The sequence below is a fragment of the Oncorhynchus nerka genome, linkage group LG10 (genome assembly GCF_034236695.1).
Source record: "Oncorhynchus nerka isolate Pitt River linkage group LG10, Oner_Uvic_2.0, whole genome shotgun sequence".
In the NCBI taxonomy this organism is placed as follows: Eukaryota; Metazoa; Chordata; class Actinopteri; order Salmoniformes; family Salmonidae; genus Oncorhynchus; species Oncorhynchus nerka.
This window is the reverse complement of record NC_088405.1, coordinates 75,937,137-75,959,325: the sequence shown is the minus strand read 5'-3', so window position 1 is coordinate 75,959,325 and position 22,189 is coordinate 75,937,137. Positions and strand designations below refer to the sequence as shown.

The 22,189-nt window shown below is 43.2% G+C and overlaps 2 protein-coding genes across 2 annotated transcripts in view; one reads left to right on the top strand and one right to left on the bottom strand.

The window, feature by feature from the left end:
* Positions 1-22,189, top strand: part of LOC115136006 (protein turtle homolog B-like) — a 208,455-nt gene that overhangs the window by 148,607 nt on the left and 37,659 nt on the right. Inside the window, 7 exon segments of the mRNA XM_065023750.1 lie at positions 6,389-6,512; positions 12,221-12,396; positions 12,773-12,999; positions 15,734-15,818; positions 18,888-18,898; positions 18,900-19,053; positions 19,203-19,248. Coding sequence (XP_064879822.1) covers positions 6,389-6,512; positions 12,221-12,396; positions 12,773-12,999; positions 15,734-15,818; positions 18,888-18,898; positions 18,900-19,053; positions 19,203-19,248 — 823 coding nt within the window.
* On the bottom strand, positions 1,195-4,016 carry LOC135573785 (uncharacterized). The gene is made up of 10 exons (XM_065023749.1): positions 3,637-4,016; positions 3,275-3,345; positions 3,011-3,187; positions 2,859-2,920; positions 2,693-2,776; positions 2,564-2,605; positions 2,322-2,495; positions 2,207-2,242; positions 1,557-2,109; positions 1,195-1,277 (listed from the first exon to the last, which is right to left on the bottom strand). Exons 1-8 carry the CDS (start codon positions 3,792-3,794, stop codon positions 2,207-2,209), a joined length of 804 nt encoding a protein of 267 aa, XP_064879821.1. The 5' UTR covers positions 3,795-4,016; the 3' UTR covers positions 1,195-1,277; positions 1,557-2,109.

Genomic DNA, 22,189 nt, shown 5'->3' with positions numbered 1-22,189 from the left:
AGGGCCACAGAGGGGAAAAAAACACAAGTCATAATATTGTAACCAGTTGTTTTAAAGGAGGACAGTTGTTAAAATGACAGATGTGGGGCATTTCGTGAAATTGTACTTCAGTATGGTTTCATAAACAAAGACATGCTGATGTGCCAGAATATTAAGTATCACATTGTCATAAGTATCAAAACTGTAAAAACAATATGTAGCTTTTCTGCAGAAAGAACCAGCCTCATAAATTTATGACTTTATCCTTTTTCTTCAGTGTGGCCCTAGTACTCTGTCATATAAACAAATACACATTCCATATGAATATAAAAACACAATGTGTAACATTATGTTCCTTTATTGAATAAGGACAAAACAAAGCAGGTAAACCATCAGCTCCTTTCGAAACTGAAGTCACAGTGACTCTACAAGATGGAAAGCACAGAATCCAAGCATATTATACAAAATGATACATACACATTCAAAGGTCTGTATATAACACACCCTGCATGTCTGCACACTAAAATAAATGCAGGACAAATCCATACACATCAACTGAACAGACAAATGAATGGATGCAGTAGCCTCCCTGCAGCCTTGTATTACACACAGTATACCGCACAAACATCATAAGAGGCCAAATTCGTCAAAAACGAACCCAAAAAAACCAAATTCCTCTGCCACCGCAGGACATATTTAACCAAAATTGAAAGCACACATACTAACTAAAATAATTCAACACATATTGGTCCCTCAGCAGCCGACCACTGTCGTCATCAGGGAAGATTGCCGGATTGTCCCAGTCCATGGCTGGTGGCACTCTGGGGGCCCTCTCCTTCCTCAGGCAGGCCACATTGTGGAGGACAGCACAAGCCACAGTAATATCACATGCCCTAACAGGGCTGACCCTTAATTTGTGAAGGCAGTGAAAGCGTGCCTTCAAGAGGCCAAAGGTCATTTCAACTCTGGCCCTGGTCCTGGCATGGGCATGGTTGTAGGCCTGCTGTGCTTCCTGGGGGTCTGTGAAAGGTGTCAGGAGAAAAGGCTGGCAGCCATACCCCCTGTCTCCCAGCAACACACCAGAGAATTCACCTGTCAACACAAAATCTCATCATTACTACCTCATAAACACAGTGATATTCTTGACACAGCCATGATGGTTATAAATAGGGGTTGTGTGGCTTACCTTGTGATAGGCACTGATAGATTTCAGAGGCCCGAAAGATTCTGGAGTCATGGACTGAGCCAGGCCATTTTGCCACAACATTGCTGATCACACAGTCAGCATTGCAGACCATCTGAAATCATAAGATGAGGAATATTACACCAATCAATGCACATCACTGGCAATGCAGTGTTCGTCAATGGACAATATCAAAAAGTTATGTTCACCTGAACATTAATGCTGTGAAAGGATTTCCTATTCACAAAATCGGCCTCATGGGCACCTGAAGGGGCTTTTATCCTTGTGTGTGTGCAGTCCACTGCACCAATGACATTGGGGAAACCTGTCACACAAAGTAATGAGTATCCTACTATGTGTTAACAGTTGTCCTGTAATTTGTAGATCCTCTTACCTGCAATCCTATAGAACTCCTCTTTGATGTCACAGAGTCTTCTGTGGCCAGGGAAGGAGATGAAGACATCTGCTAATGCTTTGATAGCCAGACACACACTCCTTATTGTGCGGCAAATTGTGGCCTTGTTCAGCTGTTCTGCATCCCCCACTGAGTACAGGAAGGCTCCACTAGCAAAAAAGCGCAAGGCCACACAAACCATTTGCTCCACACTCAGTGCATGGCTCCGTGCAGTGCGGTGCTTAATCCTGGGACCCAGTAGTCTGCATAGATACCTGATGCCATCTGCAGAAAACCTGTATCTTTCATATAGATGGTCATCAGGGAAGGCCAGTGGGTCCAACCGGTCCCTGAAGACCCTTTCTCGCCTGAAGGCTCTCCTCAGCACAAGTGCTTCTTCATCCACCACATCTCGCACGAATGGGCATGCCATTGTCAGAGCAGAAAGGAACACAATTTTGGGCCTTCATATAGGCTAGTGGCCACACCTGGTGCTGGGGGGGTGGGCAAAAGAGGGCGATGCCTTATAACGATGACTTGGTTGTACTGATTGCTGGGAAAATAAAAAAACTTTAGAAAGATGCCACCGTCCTGTGTGCTCACAATAAGAGCTCATATGTCATGGCTCACTTGACTTTACGAGAATATACCTAATTTTTATTTTGAGCTGTGTCATCTTCTTGGAGCTGGGGGAGGAAAGAAAAATAATGATTAATACATTTGTGTTACAGTTAGCATACAGTGTACATTGAAGGCATATCTCACCTCCCTCTCAAGTTTTTTTATTTCAAGGTCCAGTTTCCTAATTGTCCTCTTTTTTATTTCGGACTCCAGTGCAAGATTTTCCATCTTTTTCTTCTTGTACTGAATGTCTATGTCTGCCAGTTCTATTTGGCGCCGGAGGTGGTTGCCATACAACTTTCTGATAGCTTGTGAGCTCTGTGAACACAATACAATTAGCGCAGCTGGAATTTGGCAGGATGTGGTGTCCTTTTATTAATACGCACTATGTTGCCAGGCTGGTTTTCCCACTGTATAGCATCTGGGTCCTGTAAAAGAAATGAGATGTTTTGATTTTGATGAGGACTCCTCACCATTGTAGAGTAAATAGTACTTTCACAGTCTTAACATGATACCTCATGCCTTCTGGAATCCAGAGAGATGGTCTCCTCATCATCGTCTCCATCATGTGCTGTTGCTGCTGCACTGGGGCCTTCACCCTATCACATTTAATCGGATTCATATTGAAGCTAGTAGACAAGACATGCCAGGCCTACAGTATGCCTTTGATGGAGTACTCACTGGATCAGCATCGTCTGGTGCTTGTGCTGGTGGCTCTAACAGGAACACAGTGCTGCCAGGCACTGCAAGGCAATAGGTAAACCAAAGTCAGACAGTCCAAATTGATTCAATATGAATGTGGTTGTATCCCATGTAGAGATGGAAGGACATACCTTGAATGAAGCGGGTGGCATCTTGGGAGGAACCTATGCTCGTCTCTTTCCCCCCAGGGATCCCCTCTAAGACGGGCCTGCCTTTATTTAGCTCCAAGGCCATGTCCTCTGCTGGGGTAAGGTCAGCCTTTGGTGACCCACCACCCGTGCCTTGTCTGTGGGTATTCTTTTTCACTGCTAAAACAGTACAGACAATGTGTGAGCAGGCACCTTCTGGGTACAATATATGCTTGTGCTTTGTTAAATATTAGTCAGGGACCATACCATTCTGCAGAATGTTCTTGTATTTGATTTTGACCTGCTGCCATGTCCGTTTTGGCCCGTTCATGTTTAATCTACACACACACACACACACACACACACATTTAATGGAGTCACACTGCAAAAAATTACTTGGTATTTTTGTCTTGTTTTCAGTAAAAATATCAAAAAATTTATCATAGCTTTATACAGTGTGATGGAGTTACTTTACACAATTTCACTCATATCTGCAGTGCATTTCAATTAAAAATTTAACCGTTTCATAATTACAGTACAACTGCATTTTTGGAGATGTGAATTAAATATTTGAATTGTAATTGTGATGTTTCAGCGGAGCGGTGAGTGTGTAATTGTGCACTACTTACGCATTCAGGCGGTCTGCAATACTTTGCCACGCTTTTTCTCTTTGCTTTATCACTGTGGCGGTGTTGCCTTTCTTCTTAATTATATCTTTTACCTCCTCGTATGCCTCCATGAGGATTTGTGCTTCCGACGGGGAAAAGTACGCGGCTCTAGTTGCCATGGTAAATCAGTTAATCTGTGATCTGTGGCGGGGTCTATTTGAGTGAGCCGTGAGCGCGCACCTATCCAGGATTGGTTTCACCTGGCTTAATGAATCCGTGTCTGCTCATCCTGGCTTGGTCTTTGTGCAACCAATTAAGCCTGGACGCACATGTTTTGGCTTCATTGAGCTCAGCTGAGTCATTTATCCCGGATGTCTTAATTCTACTTTTGTGCAACAGGCCCCTGGCCATACCAAAATACTAACGAAAACACAAAATACTAAGGCCAGGGCGTGACAAATGTTCATTATCTGTTACAAAACCGTTGCATGCCTTAATGATTACGACCCTTGTGTGCTCTGAAAGGGTAGTGAAGAGAGGCAGGGCTTTGCAGAGCGGCAGTGATGGCGGCATCCAAAAGTCAACCACTGACAATTTTCCAAAGCTCGACGTGTCAGCCAAAGCACCTGGGGGACATGTGCAAAGAGCAATTTGCAAGGTCAACGACGTGGCGCGCCAATATCCGCAAATCACAAATGAGCAAATTGAGCTCGCCGCATTAGGGAAGTAGACACAGAGATTGTTTCCACTGCTGAAAACTAGTTTGTCTGTTAAATAAAGACAACCGATAGATTAACTGTCACTTGTTGTGTCTAGGCCATCCAATTACTAATGATGCCTTTTTGGAACAGTCTTAGTGTTCCTAGCTGCAGCTGGCTATGTAGAAAGACCACTCAGTCTTCAGTTAGCTGGCCACTGATATTGCCTGTGTGGAGGTTGTTGTGCATAGGTGCTAGAGTTACAGATGGGGTAATCAGGCCACTGTTTCTTTAGCATTCTTGCATTCAATGGTCAAGCAACAGTAAATAGCACAATTCGAAGATGTTCAATAGGCCAATGAAATACGTTTTCATGTATTTGGTGGGTGATTAGATTATGGCCAAATCATTCCTCTCCTTTACCTTTCAGCACATTTTCGTGTATAATTAGTAGGGAATATTTTGTACTTTTGTTCGAACATGGCTAGAGATTTCTGAAATCGTCTACTGCATACACAACATAGCAGGACTGCTATAAGACATTCTGACGTTCTACGGTTACAAGGTCAACCAATTAAGATACATTCTCCTCCATTTTCTTGGACAGCAGAAAGGCTTCCTGGCACAGGAGGTTGGTGGTACTTTAATTGGGGAGGAAAGGCTCATGGTAATGACTGGAGCGGAATTAATGGAATGGTATCAAATATATCAAACGCATGGAAACCATGTGTTTGATGCCATTCCGTTTGCTGCGTTCCAGCCATTATTATGAGCTGTTCTCCCCTCAGCAGCCTCCACTGCTTCCTGGGCAATTTGTCTGCCTTCCAACCCCTACATCCTTTTGTCTGCTGAAACGTTTTGGTGCTAACATCTGGCGTCATTACGAAGTGACATGACCATACGAGGTCACACCTCTTATGACAGATGCTGATGTGTGATTGAAGGATGAAAGGGAAGAGGGTTTTAATTACTTTTCAAGTCTGACCTCACTGGTGACCATTTTAAGATGTTATTAAAGTATATGTGGACTTGGAATGGGGCAAACCCGAGCCAACTTGTCATGTAGGGATAATCTAGTGAGCCATAACCAATCCAGCTAGCTAGCTTGTCAGTCACAAGAGACTACATAGGAATGACTGTAGTTACAGTACATGGCTACAGTATATTATTGTCTCACTATGAAATTATATAATCTCCCGAGTTCTGCCAAGAGTCACCTGTATGGAGGTGTAGAGAAGTTGGCAGCACACACATACACACACACACACACACACATACACGCACTTACACACTCAGTATGGCTCTGATCAGGTCCAGCTGGCTCACAGGCCTAAGCTTGTTCTTTGCATAACCACGCAGAGGCCTACTTACACAACCACTCAGAGGCCTATCACCTGACTGTAGTCTTTACACAACCATTCAGAGGCCAACCACCTGACTGTAGTCTTTACACAACCACTCAGAGGCTTACCACCTGACTGTAGTCTTTACACAACCACTCAGAGGCCTACCACCTGACTGTAGTCTTTACACAACCACTCAGAGGCTTACCACCTGACTGTAGTCTTTACACAACCACTCAGAGGCTTACCACCTGACTGTAGTCTTTACACAACCACTCAGAGGCCTACCACCTGACTGTAGTCTTTACACAACCACTCAGAGGCTTACCACCTGACTGTAGTCTTTACACAACCACTCAGAGGCCTACCACCTGACTGTAGTCTTTACACAACCACTCAGAGGCCTACCACCTGACTGTAGTCTTTACACAACCACTCAGAGGCCTACCACCTGACTGTAGTCTTTACACAACCACTCAGAGGCCTACCACCTGACTGTAGTCTTTACACAACCACTCAGAGGCCTACCACCTGGCTGTAGTCTTTACACAATCACATAAAGCCTACACATATCAGAAAGAGCTGACTTCCTTCCAGGCCAACTCAAGTGTGTGTGTGTGTGTGTGTGTGATTTAAGTATGTGTGTGTGTGGTTTATGATTCATGTTTCACTCTCTTTCTCTCCCACCCTCCTCACTACCGCCACTCTCTACTTGACTCCTCCCCTCCCCAGGCACAAGCCCCCACGCCCCGGTCAACGTCCATGCGGCGGTCTCCACCACCTGGGCCAACGTGTCATGGGAGGCTGGCTACGACGGCGGCTTTGAGCAGACATTATCAGTCTGGTATGGCCATGTGTGAGTCATCCCAGCATGCTTTGCTTCCTGCTTCTTCTTTCTTCAAACTTTTTTCCCTCTAAGGCTACGTCCCGATTCTCTACCCTTCTCACTCCAGGCAATGCTTCCACACCAATACAGTGCTTTGAAGTAGATGACAGGGAGAGTAGAAGTGCACAGGTCTTGAAAAGGGTGGAAAATTGGGATGTAGCCCAACTCTCTGCCCCCTTCTGCTGCTCTTCTGCCTAGGGGAGGCTGCTTCACCTTGGCTGGGGAAGAGGGGGGCTGGATGGGGTAGTGGGGGGGAGTTGCCCCTTGACACTATCAAGTTCAGTCTCACGTTTTAAGGTTCAGGTTTGGGGAGGGGTAGGCTGTTCCTAGACCTGTGCCTTAAAAAAGGGCAACTGTTACCCAGAGCGGATGGGAAGAAGTGGGGATAATACGAGAGAGAGGGGACGGCTTAGCGTAACATGCCGTTCAAGTCATCCCAAGTCAACTCCAATAAGTTTGGATTGAGACAAGCACAAAAACGCCTAATTCAAGCTATTTAAGACACCAAATTACTAATATTTTCAGTTGACTGCCATGGAAATGTGCTGTAGCTACACACCGATGTTCAGAACGGGGCAAATATAGCACGGGAAACCGGATCAACAATAGTTTGACTTTATCATCAATCCTTTTCACCCATTGATTCCTCAAATGGTATTCACCAGATAATCATGCTTATAACATCTACATGCTCAATTCCTAGCGTCACTACAAAAGTATACATTATCACCAAGCAGCTCACTTAGTACTACTGGGCCTGTATTGATAAAGCGTCTCAGAGTAGAAGTGCGGATCTAGGATCCGTTTTGCCTTTCAGATTATAATAAATAAGCTTACATGGACAGCGGGGACCTGATCCTAGATCAGCACTCTGAGATGCTTTGTGAATACTGACCCTGAAGCAGCATCCACTGAGCTCCTTATAGATCACCACCACTTCACTCACAGTCCACAGCAGACCAGTCCAAACCAGACCAGCGTAGACCAATCCAGACCAGTCCAAACCAGACCTGACCAAACCAGACCTGACCAAACCAGACCTGACCAGTCCAGACCTGCCCCAGGATATTCTGCACTGTCATCAGCTTGTTCTCCTACTCCCAAACAGACACACAGCAAATGGGCTTGCCCCTTACTTAACGACCACAGATATAAACCAGCGAGAAGAACTGTCAGACTGTTACGATCCCTAGATGGGGGAGTTGTTATTAAAAGTGAATATGAAACAAGAAACGAGGAGATGTCTGCATGGAGAGTCTCCTCCATGAATGGGGAAGTGGTGTATTTATCCTGGGACACACCTGGCCCAGGTGTTTCCCATGTAGCTGACGACCCTCCCAACTCCGCCCACCGGCATCCTAATAAGGAAACAAGAACAAAGAGAGAATACGGCAGACAGAGTGAGAGGGTCGTCACACTATAAAAGCTGTGTCGTGCCCGCCCCCCTATGCCCTCATGCCACGCCACACCAACGGGCGTGTTTTCGTTGGAGGCTCCGTCGCGCCCTCCCTCGTCGACTTCTGAGGACACCTACCATGTCAAGTAGTTTTTATTAATAGAAGTGGTTAACTTAAGTTCATTAATATGCCTGTGCTTCACATTAAACAAGGTTTTTACAATATCACATATCCATTGTGCTAGTACTGAGATGCATCACATTTAGTGGAAATATTTTGCAATCAATTCATCAAACTATTTGAATGTTTATTTTCTGCCTGAAAGGGAACTCGTGAGATGACTGATTCCTTTAGAAATGCTGTCTTTTAGTTCCTATATTAGCAGCAGGCAAGGTGTGCCATCGGATCTGTTTACAACACACTGGAATTACTGCCACAAATCTTCATGACATCATCTGGCCTCGATCGTCATCAACAACACAACTGTCAGTTCATTACACCACAATACTAGATATTCAAGAGTTAGCTGATCACACACAAAACAATGCTGATCACTCAAGGGTTTCTGTTTTGCCAAGCAAGAGTAAACAGAGCTTCTCCTCCATGCTATCCAACCAACTGGCCCCCTTTACCCTCTCTCTCTCTTTCTGTCTCTCTCTCCCTCTCTCACTCTTTCTCTCACACTCTTTCACTCTCTCTCGGCTAGTGCCTAGACCTCCAACTACCTGCTCTCCCTAAAGCTGATGCAACTCTAACAAGTAACCTTCCACTTCCAATATTCCTGCCAAATATCCCTATTCTATAGCCCCCACTGCTCTTAACTCTATAGAATGTTCTATAAAGAGCTGTAGTATCATTGTTTTTTGTATGTTTGTTTGTTTGATTATGTTTCAGGTGTGAAGGACAGAAACAGCAGCTCATATTAATTTGAAGTGTTGATTGGGAAAATGTTGTCCACAAATGTGCCACAAACCCAGTGTACACCAGCCTCATATAACATTGTGTATTCTAACTCTATCAGGTGAAGAGGCTGTTATAACAGGTCGTAACCCTATGTATTATGTATGTAGACCCATAGGCACAGACAACCAATTCTAACCCCATGTCAGGACATTAGGTGATTATAGCAGGTGGTAAGCCCCATTTATAGCTCTATGTTCTGGATGCAGTCAGTCATTGACTCTAACGATCCTGTCTGATCTCTTTAGTTGGCCCACTTTAACACCTTAAGTCAGATCACTATGGCGTTATAACAAGTCTCAAGCCCATATAGCTATCTCCTCTCCAGAGTGTTAAAGCATGGTGGTGTGTGATACTGCCAGGTTCCTGGGTGATGCTGACATTGGTCTGCATCCCAAATGGCACCCAATTCCCCATATAGTACACTACTTCTGACCAGGGTGTGCATGCGTTGTGTCTTTTAGCATCAGATAGGGAGCTGATTTTGGAGGACAGTGCCAGTATGCAGGCAGCACGGTTAAAAAGCTAAAAGTTCAAAAGCTTCTGCCGGTCGGGAGATTAAGACCAACGCTTCTCCTCTAGCAAACATGCTTGGCAGGCCTCAACCGTGATGCGTTTACACACACGTGCACTTGCACGCACACACACACACACACAGTAGTACACACACTGTTGTAGAACACAGACGCACGCATTCGCATGCACACACACACTGATAAGATTTAATGTGTATTGCGACAAACTTCAATGTGTACACACTTATGTGCTCACGCAGACACCCGTACACACACTTGCATGCATGAACTCACACGTACTGGTACATGTGTGTGATTGACCTGTTATCGACCTGATGGTTTAGTTCCACTCACCTACCTTAGATGACAGATTAACTCGCTGAGCTAAAGGTTAGCCTCAGTCAACAATAACAAACAAACATGGTATGCTAAAGCATTATCACACATTAACGCCCACACACGCACACAGGCTCCACACAGAAGTTCCATCTCCTCCTGAGTATTTCTGAGTATCATTATCAGCAGTCTAGCCGTAGTGCTTGGAAGACGGCTTTTGATAAAGTGAAAAAACTAACTTGTTCCCCAGACACCACTCGCAAGTCCTTTTCAATTAAATTACTTGTGAAAATGTATACAGGATGTAGCGGAATTGTCTTAAACTCAAATGTAATAAATATTCATAGTACCCTGAATAGTACTGCCCCACTTATTGAAACCCCCCCCAAAATAAAAAATGAATTAGCCTCACTGGGAAGGACGTACGGTCTTTACTGGTGTCATGTGCTAAGCAAAAATGGGACCGCCCCCAAACAGCCCCCCGCGACCACATTACAAACACACCGACAGGCTAGCCACCATATCCTATTACAATGACTGCCACCATATGACTTACTCACTGACAGCCAATACATTATGGACACACTGACAGGCTAGCCACCATATCTTATTACAATGACTGCCACCATATGATTTACTCACTGACAGCCAATACATTATGGACACACTGACAGGCTAGCCACCATATCCTATTACAATGATTGCCACCATATGATTTACTCACTGACAGCCAATACATTATGGACACACTGACAGGCTAGCCACCATATCCTATTACAATGACTGCCACCATATGATTTACTCACTGACAGCCAATACATTATGGACACACTGACAGGCAGTGCACCGTGATATACAAACTGACAATGAAAATATTCATTTCTTATGGTAATATACTCACTGACAACAAGTATAATGTTCACAACAATAACAGACAACTAAGCACAATAAACCCACTGACGGTGAAGTAATATACACACCCTCATAGTGAATGCATCATAATATACACGCACTCATAGTGAATGCATCATAATATACATACCCTCATAGTGAATACATCATAATATACACACCCTCATAGGGAATGCATCATAATATACATACCCTCATAGTGAACACATCATAATATACACACCCTCATAGTGAATGCATCATAATATACACGCACTCATAGTGAATGCATCATCATATACACACCCTTATAGTGAATGCATCATAATATACACGCACTCATAGTGAATGCATCATCATATACACACCCTCATAGTGAATGCATCATAATATACACGCACTCATAGTGAATGCATCATCATATACACACCCTCATAGTGAATGCATTATAATATACACGCACTCATAGTGAATGCATCATCATATACACACCCTCATAGTGAATGCATCATCATATACACACCCTCATAGTGAATGCATCATCATATACACACCCTCATAGTGAATGCATCATCATATACACACCCTCATAGTGAATGCATCATCATATACACACCCTCATAGTGAATGCATCATAATATACACGCACTCATAGTGAATGCATCATCATATACACACCCTCATAGTGAATGCATTATAATATTGGGAAAGTTGGGAACACCGTCTGCGCGTGGCATTTGCTGTAAATCACAGAGAGGCGTTTTGACCGTCAGCACAAAGTAAGCACGTTGTGATTTATCACAGTCCCTAACCCCCAGCCTCTATCATGTACACCATCATGCAGCTTATACATGCATGTCTGTTAGGGAGAGTTATGCCTACATATTACATGACACAATGACATCGTATACGAGGATCATGACTCCCCCCTCAGGTTGATATACATGTTGGTGTATAGTGTTATCTTTCTGAACCCTGTTTATAGTAAGATAAACCCATGGTCCCACAGTGGTCTCATACATTGCTATCTATTTAGGACTACACTATGTTACAATACGAATGGAGACTAATGCCATGCATACTCACTGGAAAGTAGAAGAACCCATTTACCCATATTACTTTTTCAGGGAGATCTGTTGCAGTGAAAGTCAGAAAAGTGGTGTTGAATCTAACACATGGTCCATCTTTAGCTTCAATGGGAATTTGCACGGCTGAGCGCAGCATGGGCTTACCACCATCAACTGTATTACTGTGTGAAATTATTTGACTGAAATACTGTGAAATGACATTCTGTAAATGAAAAGTTCTAACAAATGATCTTACTGAAATGATACAGACACAATGACACCACTGACTGCAACTGCAATGAAGTGTCACTGAAATGTCATTCCAGAAATCCTGTTACTGAACTGACCGGACAAAATCTTTTTACAGAACTGACAGGATAGAATTGACCGTTACTGAAATGACAGAGTGCATTGACTAAAAGTCTCGGCCCTCTCCATATCCACTCCTATGTGTATTTCCCTCATCCCCCTCTCCCATGCCTGTTCTCCTATCGTCCCCCTCCACCTTGCAGGGTGAAGAGGGAGCAGCTGGGCCCACATGATTGGCTGTCTATAGCCGTGCCTTCTGGCCAGACATGGCTGGTAGTGCCCGGCCTGGAGCCCCAGACTGCCTACCAGTTCAGTGTCCTTGCACATAACAAGCTGGGCACGGGCCCCTTCAGCGAGGTCATCACTGTGAACACACTAGGTGGGTATTACGGTATTCACCTCTGACCTACAGTATATGACCTAAGAGAGTGAGGCAAGAGTGACCTTACCTGCCGGGAACACAACAGAACTGTGTGTTGTAAGTACAAGATGGCAGCAAGGGAAAAGTTGTGATGGTAATTAATTGAATGATGTGTGGTTTTGTTGTTAATAGTGATGTAGACAGTGGTGTTGTGGCAGCAGCTGTAGTAGCAATGTGTTGTGGTTTAAAAGTTGCTCATCACTTTCTAAAGTTACACTGCTACTGCATTTGAAATACAGCTCTCTAACCTCTCTCAGTCTCTCTTTCTCTTTCCAACTCTCCATCTCTCCCCCTCTATCTCTCTCTCTCTCTCTCCCTTTTTCTTTCCGTCCAGTCTTTCCTATAAGTATACCTGAACCCCTGGTGCTGCTTACCCCACCACGATGCCTCATAGCCAATCGGACGCAGCAGGGCGTCTTGCTCATGTGGATCCCGCCGGCCAACCACACAGCTCCGATCGAGCGCTACGTCATGGAGTTCCGCCTAGGGGAGAGGTGGGATGTCCTGGACGATGCCATCCCCGCTGGAGAGACAGACCTGCTAGCCAGAGACCTCATTCAGGTAGCTTACTGTATAAACACTGTTTCATACAGAATGACGGGTGGCCAGTTATCGGCATGGCTGGTGTGGGCGCATGCTTTAATTCCAGCCAAGCTTATTAACACACCTTCATCCAACACTATGGTTATGACTACACAACATTACCAAAGTATGTGGACACCTGTTCGTCGAACACCTCATTCCAAAATCATGGGCATTAATATGGAGTTGGTCCCCTCTTCTGGGAACGCTTTCCACTAGATGTTGGAAAATTTCTGCAGGGACTTGCTTCCATTCAGCCACAAGAGCATTAGTGAGGTCAGGCACTGATTTTGGGCGATTAGGCCTGGCTCGCAGTCGGCGTTCCAATTCATCGCAAAGATGTTCAATGGGGTTAAGGTCAGGGCTCTGTGCAGGCCAGTCAAGTCCTTCCACACCAATTCCAACAAACCATTTCTGTATGGACCTCGCTTTGTGCACAGGGGCATTGTCATGCTGAAACAGCAAACGGTCTTCACCAAACTTGCCACAAAGTTGGAAGCACAGAATCATCTAGAATGTCATTGTATGCTGTAGCGTTAGGATTTCCCTTCACTGCGAGGTTGACACTATGTTGGCACTATGCAGTCGGGCAGGTAGGGTTCTTCTGGCATCCGTCGAACACAGATTTGTCTATCGGACTGCCAGATGGTGAAGCATGATTCATCACTCCAGAGAACATGTTTCCACTGCTCCAGACTCCAATGGTGGTGAGCTTTACACCACTCCTCCCGATGCTTGGTATTGTGCATGGTGATCTTAGGATTGTGTGTGGCTGCTCGGCCATAGAAACCCATTTCATGGAGCTCCCAACGAACAGTTCTTGTGCTGACATTGCTTCCAGAGGCAGTTTGGAACGCAGTAGTGAGTATTGCAACCGAAGACAGTCGATTCTTACAGGCTACGCATTTCAGCACTCGCCGGGCCTGTTCTGTGAGCTTGTGTGGCCTACCACTTCGGAGCTGAGCTGTTGTTGCTCCTAGACGTTTCCACTTCACAATAACAGTACTTGCAGTTGACCGGAGCAGCTCTAGCAGGGCAGAAATTTTACAAACGGAAAGGTGGCATCTTATGACGGTGCCATGTTGAAAGTCACTGAGCTCCAGTAAGGCCATTCTACTCCCAATGTTTGTCTATGGAGATTGCATGGCGGTGTGTTCGATTTTATACCCCTGTCAGCAACGGATGTGGCCTAAATAGCCGAATCCACTAATTTGAAGGGGTGTCCACGTACTTTTGTATATATAGTGTATGATGATTGGGGATGGGAGTCAGTTGTGTTTAAAAAAAAAAGTGTTCTTCAAAGGACCAACTATATAATGTTACACTGAGTGTACAAAACATTAGGAACATCTGCTCTTTCCATGACATAGACTGACCAGGTGAAGCTATGATCCCTTATTGAGGTCACCTGTTAAATCCACTTCAATCAGTGTAGATAAAGGGGAGGAGACAGGTTAAAGAAGGATGTTTAAGCCTCGAGACAATTGAGACATGGATTGTGTATGTGTACCATTCAGAAGGTGAATGGGCAAGGCAAAATATTTAAGTGCCTTTTGAACAGGGTATGTTAGTAGATGCCATGCGCAACGCTGCTTGGTTTTCATGCTCAACAGTTTCCCGTGTGTGTCATGAATGGTCCACCACCCAACAGACATCCAGTCAACTTGACACAACTGTAGGAAGCATTGGAGTCAACATGGGCCAGCATCCCTGTGGAACGCTTTCGACCCCTTGTAGAGTCCATGCACCGAAAAATGTAGCCTGTTCTGAGGGCAAAATGGGGTGCAACTCAATATTAGGACGGTGTTCCTAATGTTTTGAATGCTCAGTGTATATGAAAATTACTTTTTTATCTTCCTTGTCAGCCCAAACCTATCTGATATCTCAAAGAAGTCATAAAACATTTTAGGATGCTTTTCAAATAGTACCAAATTCCCTATTCCCCCATAGGGCTCTTGTTAAAATAAGTGCACTGTATAGGGTTTAGGGTGCCATTTGGAATGCATGCTTAGTCTCACATAAGTACACCATCTGGGGAGAGTAATGTGTTAAAGTATAGAAATGTATTTTTCCACCAACGTTGAAAAAAATCTATATTCCTTTGTTGTATGTCGGATTGCGCTCCTGGCGTGAAATGTTTAGTGTGTTTTTTGTCTCATTCAGCCATCAGTCACAGGACGCATCCCAAATGGAAACCTATTTATTTTATAGTGCACTACTTTTGAACATGGCTCAAGTAGGATACTAAATACCATATTAGCACTATAAATGGAATAGGGTGCCACATTCTATGCAGGTACTTTATTCTAGCATGACTCCCAACACCCACTCACACTTCTCTATCACTCATTACACCTATACTGTAGCACATTCCTGCAGCTCGCTTTTTACTCAAGCTATTGAGGTAATTGGACCACGAGGGACTGTCTATTTGTTGCTCTGCCTTTTTACTTCTTTGCTAAAATACAGTTAGTGATACGAAACATTTTCATGCCCACTTTGACAGGTAGATTTCCTTGTGGATTTCCTCCTAAAACGAACAAACTGGTTTCTTTTTTGTAAACAATCGTTTTTATTGACTCTAAGAAGAATTGGACAGACTACAACATGAATGATAGAGTTCAACATTAAACAGATGTTTCACTAACACACACAAATACAGTGTTTCCTCTGCCCCTGTCTTACTCTCATCTCCCTGGTGTGTGTGACTTAGGAGGCATGGTATGAGTTCCGGGTCATAGCAGTCATGGAGGAACTGGTCAGCGAGCCCAGTAACACAGTAGGAGTGTCCAGTACAGGTGAGTGAACAACACACCTCCGCATAAATATCTATGGACACCCCTTCATCACACAAAACATGTCTAGGATTTGAGAGACAGAGGCATGGGGCAAGTGGCAGACTAAAATTGAGATATGGCAGACATTAACTGAAAACATGACAAAACAAAGCAAATGGGGAAATAATTGTAGAGATTCATCCTGTTAAAAAAAATCTGTCATGTAATTTGGTGGAGTGGTAATTTAATGACCCATTTAAATCCCACAAAACTGTATAAAATGATCATACAAAATGTACACTACCAGCCAAAGGTTTTTGAACACTTACTCATTCAAGTGTTTTTCTTTATTTGTACTTTTTTCTACATTGTAGAATAATAATGAAGACATCAAAACCATGAAAGAACACATGGAATCATGTAGTAAACAAGAAAGTGTTAAACAAATTAAAATATATTTTATTTGAGATTCTTCAAATAGCCACCCTTTGCCTTGATGACAGCTTTGCACACTCTTGGCATTCTCTCAACCAGCTTCACCTGGAATGCTTTTCCAACAGTCTTGAAGGAGTTCCCACATATGCTGAGCACTTGTTGGCTGCTTTTCTTTCACTCTGTGGATTTTGGAGGCCAGGTCATCTGATGCAGCACTCCATCACTCTCCTTCTTGGTCTAATAGCACTTACACAGCCTGGAGGTGAGTTGGGTCATCGTTTTGTTTGAAAAACAAACCAGATGGGATGGCGTATCGCTGCAGAATGCTGTTGTAGCCATGCTGGTTGTGTGCCTTGAATTCTAAATAAATCATAGATAGTGTCACCAGCAAAGCACAGTGGGAAATACACATGCAGAGATCATCCGTTCACCCACACCAAGTGTCACAAATACACGGCTGTTGGAACCAAAAATCTTCAATTTGGACTCCAGACCTAAGGACAAATTTCCACCAGTCTAATATCCATTGCTCGTGTTTCTTAGCCCAAGCAAGTCTCTTCTTATTATTGGTGTCCTTTAGTAGGTTTCTTTGCAGCAATTTGACCATGAAGGCCTGATTCACACAGTCCCTTACCTTGTCACAACACAACTGATTGGCTCAAACGCATTAAGAAGGAAAGAATTTCCACAAATGAACTTTTAAGAAGGCACACCTGTTAATTTACATGCATTCCAGGTGACTACCTCGTGAAGCTGCTTGAGAGAATGCCAAGTGTGTGCAAAGCTGTCATCCAGGAAAAGGGTGGCTATTTGAAGAATCCCAAATATAAAATATATTTTGATTTGTTTAACACTTCTTTGGTTACTACATGATTCCATATTTGTTATTTCATAGTTTGTATGTCTTCACTATTATTCTACAATGTAGAAAATAGTAAAAATAAAGAAAAACCCTTGAATGAGTTGGGTGTTCTAAAACATTTGGCTGGTAGTGTATATTGTAAGAGATCCAGAGGGATTGCCAATTCTTAAGTGTCAAACGTGACAATGACCATAGGAGTTAGCAAGACAGCACTAACACATCTGGGACCAGGCACAAATACTTCCTGGAACAGCCTGAAAAGTATGACATCACAAAACCCCTGTTCATATTCCTCCTATGGACATTCCACATAAGATTTCCATCTTCAGTGCTGTCAGGTTGAAATACTCTCTACCCTGTGATGTTGTTCTGGTGTGGAGGTCACAGGGAATATATCGTCACAGAAATTGTGACTGTGAAAGCATCACCAGAGCTGCAAAAAATTCTGTGGTGGAATTATTGTAATCAAAAGGAGAGACTTTACTATTTAATTACTGCAGTAATGGAGCTGGTCGGTAATAACCCCTGGAGGTGATCACTGAGAACTCAACGAGCTGGTTTGAGCCACAGCATTTTATAGCAAAGTCCATCCTCCTTCAGTCTACATGACACACAACAGATGTACTGTATGGAATGGGTCACAAGGTTAAGGTTTGTCTGAAAGATACTTATAATTCACAGCAGACAGTATTTGCTCTAAAAACATGAGAACTCATTGTGTAGAGACCAGTGTCTGGCCCCCCAACTCCATACTGGAGCCATCTCTCCATGGTACCTTGTAGAACAGAAACATTAACTCATGCTCTGGAATGCGGTATCACACAAAGACATCGTAAATCTTCCAGAGGCCCAGCCTCAGTAGAACACATACAAATGAGCATTCTAATAACCCCTTATTCTGTTGCATAAAACAACCATTTGATGCAATTACAGCATTATAAAATAATCTTGTAATTTCCACCATAATTCACAAATGTACTTCCTAAACTTGGAAGTATTTGGCTGCCCCCTCCTGATGAAATACTTGTACTACAATATTTTAACAGTATTTGATCACAGTCTTGCTGAATGTTGATATTTCAAATTCTCCCCAAGATAAAATGAGAAGGGCGGGAACATATTCACTATCCAGTCATCTAGACAGTCTGTGGTCATGAAAGGATAGTAGATGAGGAAAGGAGTTTCCTAATCCATTTCCATTAAGTGTCTATCAATTCAGGACAATAAATGATGAGTCGCTGAATCAGGTGAATTGGACGGCCAGTTGGTGTGGTGATTGGCAGGATCTAGCTAGACACACACACACACACACACAGTTGGTGTGGTGACTGGTAGAGGCCTGCAGATGTCAGATGTCAGGCCCTCCCATACATAGTAATCAGTTACATTCTCCTTAAAGTCCAAGCCTAGTCCAAAAGGCTATGTAGAGTTACTCAAGTCATTTACACAATGTAATACACTTTTTTTGCTCACAAGATTGCATGTTTAATGGCTAGACTGGAAATATTTGCTTTCTAATATACCAATATGCTTAGTTTACTATATGAATATAAAGCGAATATACTTATTATTGTGGGTGGATATCGGTCACAGTATTGTTTTGGGTCAAAGACCTCTCCAAGCCTATAGCCTCCTGGCAGACAAGTCATGTCATGTCTCACTCTCACTCTCTTTCCCTCTCTCTTCCTCCCTCTCTCCCCTCCCCCTCTTCCTATCCTACACTCCCCCAAACACTCTTTCTCCCCTCACGCTCCTCTCTCTCTCTCTTTCACACCCACCCTCATCTCCCCCAGACTTCTTCCCACCCCCCGGAATTGGTGGATGAGGGGGGGCTGGCGCGGCCGGTGGTGGCTGGCATCGTGGCTACCATCTGTTTTCTGGCAGCTGCTGTCCTCTTTAGCACACTGGCAGCCTGCTTCGTCAACAAGCAGCGCCGACGAACGCTCAAGAGGAGGAGAGGTGAGACATATAGAGACACACAAGGATTTACAGACAGACACACATACACATGATTTGACAGCTGATAAAGCAATATAGAGCTCTCTTGACATTTCTTTGAATTGACATCAAATTAAACATTGAATTAATCCCCCCCACCTCTTTTTCAGACCCCCCTCTCTCGATAACACACTGCAGAAAAAGTGTGGAAACTCCGTAAGTAACCCTAAGCCAAAAATGCTTTTCTCTTTTTCTTACTTCGCTGTAAATTATGCAAATCAAGGGCAGGGTGCACTGCATCACAACTCAAGGCTTCTAGCAGACACGCCCATCAAATAGAGAAAGCTTATTGGCAGGACCACCAATCACTGGCCAGCGATTGGCCAGATATTGACGGACAGGGGGCTGTCACTGTGTAGCTAGCTATTACCCGTAGTTCATCTCAGCAAAGCCCATACTTGCTTTTTAACGATCATATTTGGAACGATACTTGTTGCGTACAGTAAATGCTCAATATGATATTGAAAAAATACAACTCATATTTGATAAACATTTACCAAATTCAAATCATGTTGTCGATAATTCCCAACAAAATGCAGCCTAGAGAAAACACTTTCAGCTACCTGTTTTCATTCATGTAATTTTAATGGACTAGTAGAGCTGAGCTTGTACACAAGCTTGTCTTTGTCACGGCCCAGGAAGTTCAATTCATCGTTGTTGACCTTGTTTTCCTAATAAAACAGTGGGACTGAACGGTCAATATCTCTTGGTCACGGAGAGGGTGTCATGGCCGTGTTCACAAACATTGGTGTCTAATCTAGCAACCAAGTCTTTGTGTGTGTTCCTTTATATAGTGCACTACGTTTGCCCAGAGCCATATGGGGTGCTGGTAAAAAAAAAGTAGTGCACTATAAAGGGAATGGGGTGTAATTTGAGACGCAGCCCAAGTCTTTTAGTATCAAAAGAAAACAATCCTACATAGAGACATCAATCAAAAATCCCTGACATTAAAGGCAGAACGTTTGTTAATTATTTGAGGGCGGTGCTTCAGAGGTTTGACAGACTGTTGGATTGGACAAATGGTTCTCCCTCAGATCTTTCCAAGGGCCTCATTTGGCTACTGTGGCCTCATTGAAATAGCATCTTAATTGCCACATAGATTCTCTCTTTCTCAAACTCATTCCTTCTGTGAGCTTTGAGAACTGAACAAGCATATATCGTTGAGCTGCATTCCATGGAAGTATAATATATTTTGATCCACTCACTTACAGAGCATGTTTTGTTGAACTCCTGGTGTAGTGGTACTAACATTGCAACAGGATGTACAACCAGCATTTTAGGGGAAGAGAATGTGTTATTTCTGTAAAGTTGTGGTGTTTTAAATGTCATGTAAGAGGTAAAAAAAAAAAAAAGTAACAGGTAAGTATCCAATTGATCATTGTAGCCTGTTATTTTTCCAAAAGCTGCCACTTGATTGTGATTCCTGTCTTTAGCCCTCGTCTTGGGACTCCATTTGACCCTTTTAACACTAAAGTGCCGACCCGAACCCTACTGTGCTGGTTCGGATGTTTTCCTTCCACATTGTCCTATCCTGCAAACTTCCAGCAACTATGGTGGGTATGTAACCAGGCCAGCCAAGTACGGCTCGGCTTGTCATGGCCCGGCTCAGTAGCCAGATGACCTGGCCTCCACAATCCCCCGACCTCAACCAAATTGAGATTGTTTGGGATGAGTTGGACCGCAGAGTGAAGGAAAAGCAGCCAACAAGTGCTCAGCACATGTGGGAACTCCTTCAAGACTGTTGGAAAAACATTCCAGGTGAAGCTGGTTGAGAGAATGCCAAGAGTGTGCAAAGCTGTCATCAAGGTGGCTATTTGAATATATTTTGATTTGTTTAAAACTTTTTTTGGTTACTACATGATTCCATATTTGTTATTTCATAGTTTTGATGTCTTCACTATTATTCTACAGTGTAGAAAATAGTACAAATAAAGAAAAACCCTTGAATGAGCAGGTGTTCTAAAACTTTTGACCCGTAGTGTAGGTTTGGTCAATCATAAATCAATTCTAAACGTCTTGTTACAGTGTTTGCATTCAAGGTCAGTATTTTATGTAATGGTATTAGGGTATTTTATGTAAGGCAAATTATACCAGAGGGCTTAAAAAAAATTGGGGGTGGGGGGCGTGGCACCCTGGGCCACAGGCACTAGCTTTACTCTGCTCAGCAGTTTACCATGGTACACTAAAACACTTTATCAATGTTATCATGGAAAGTTGACACATTTTCCAAACTCTGAAATCACAGTTGAAAAGAACAACTGACCAAACTGCTCACTGAGCCTAATGAGATAAATTCTCTTGTTCTTCAATTCATTAATTTAATGAACCACTCTTTTGTGTGTCTTCTCCCCCCAGTTCTAATAACTGCCACCTTTGATGACTTTTGGATATGGCTTAATGGTTTACACACCATGCCAAGGAGAAATCTCTTGCGTTGTACATATGATCCTATTATTTGTGTAATATGCAGTACTCATCATCAACGTTGCATACTTTCCATCCACTTGTCATTGAAGAAAAAGTGAAGGAGTTTGCCTTGGCTATGGTTATGCAATTGAACGTTATCTTCCAAATCTCTCTAATAACTGTACATATTATAAGGCTTGAACATAGTCACAGAAGAAAGAGAACAGAAATTTTAAACAAAGTTTAATGTATTGTTGTCAATGGGGTATTTATGGACAATCCATTTTTCTTGGAGGGCAAGGTGTCATTATTGGCTTCTGTAAATGTTGGCACAAGCCAATTGCACTCCAGTTCACTAAGTCACTTTTGAGCAATAGAACAATGAAAGATATATATATACACAGTGCATTCGGAAAGTATTCAGACCCCTTTACTTTTTCCACATTTTGTTACATACATTTTTCCCCCACTCAATCTACACACAATACCCAATAATGACAAAGCAAAAACATGTTTTTAGAAAGTTTTGCAAATGTATATATAAAAAAAAGAGGAAATATAACATTTACATAAGTATTTAGACCCTCCTTTACTCAGTACTTTGTTGAAGCACCTTTGGCAGCGATTACAGCCTCAAGTCTTCTAAGGGTATCATGCTACAAGCTAGGCACAACTCGATTTGGGGAGTTTC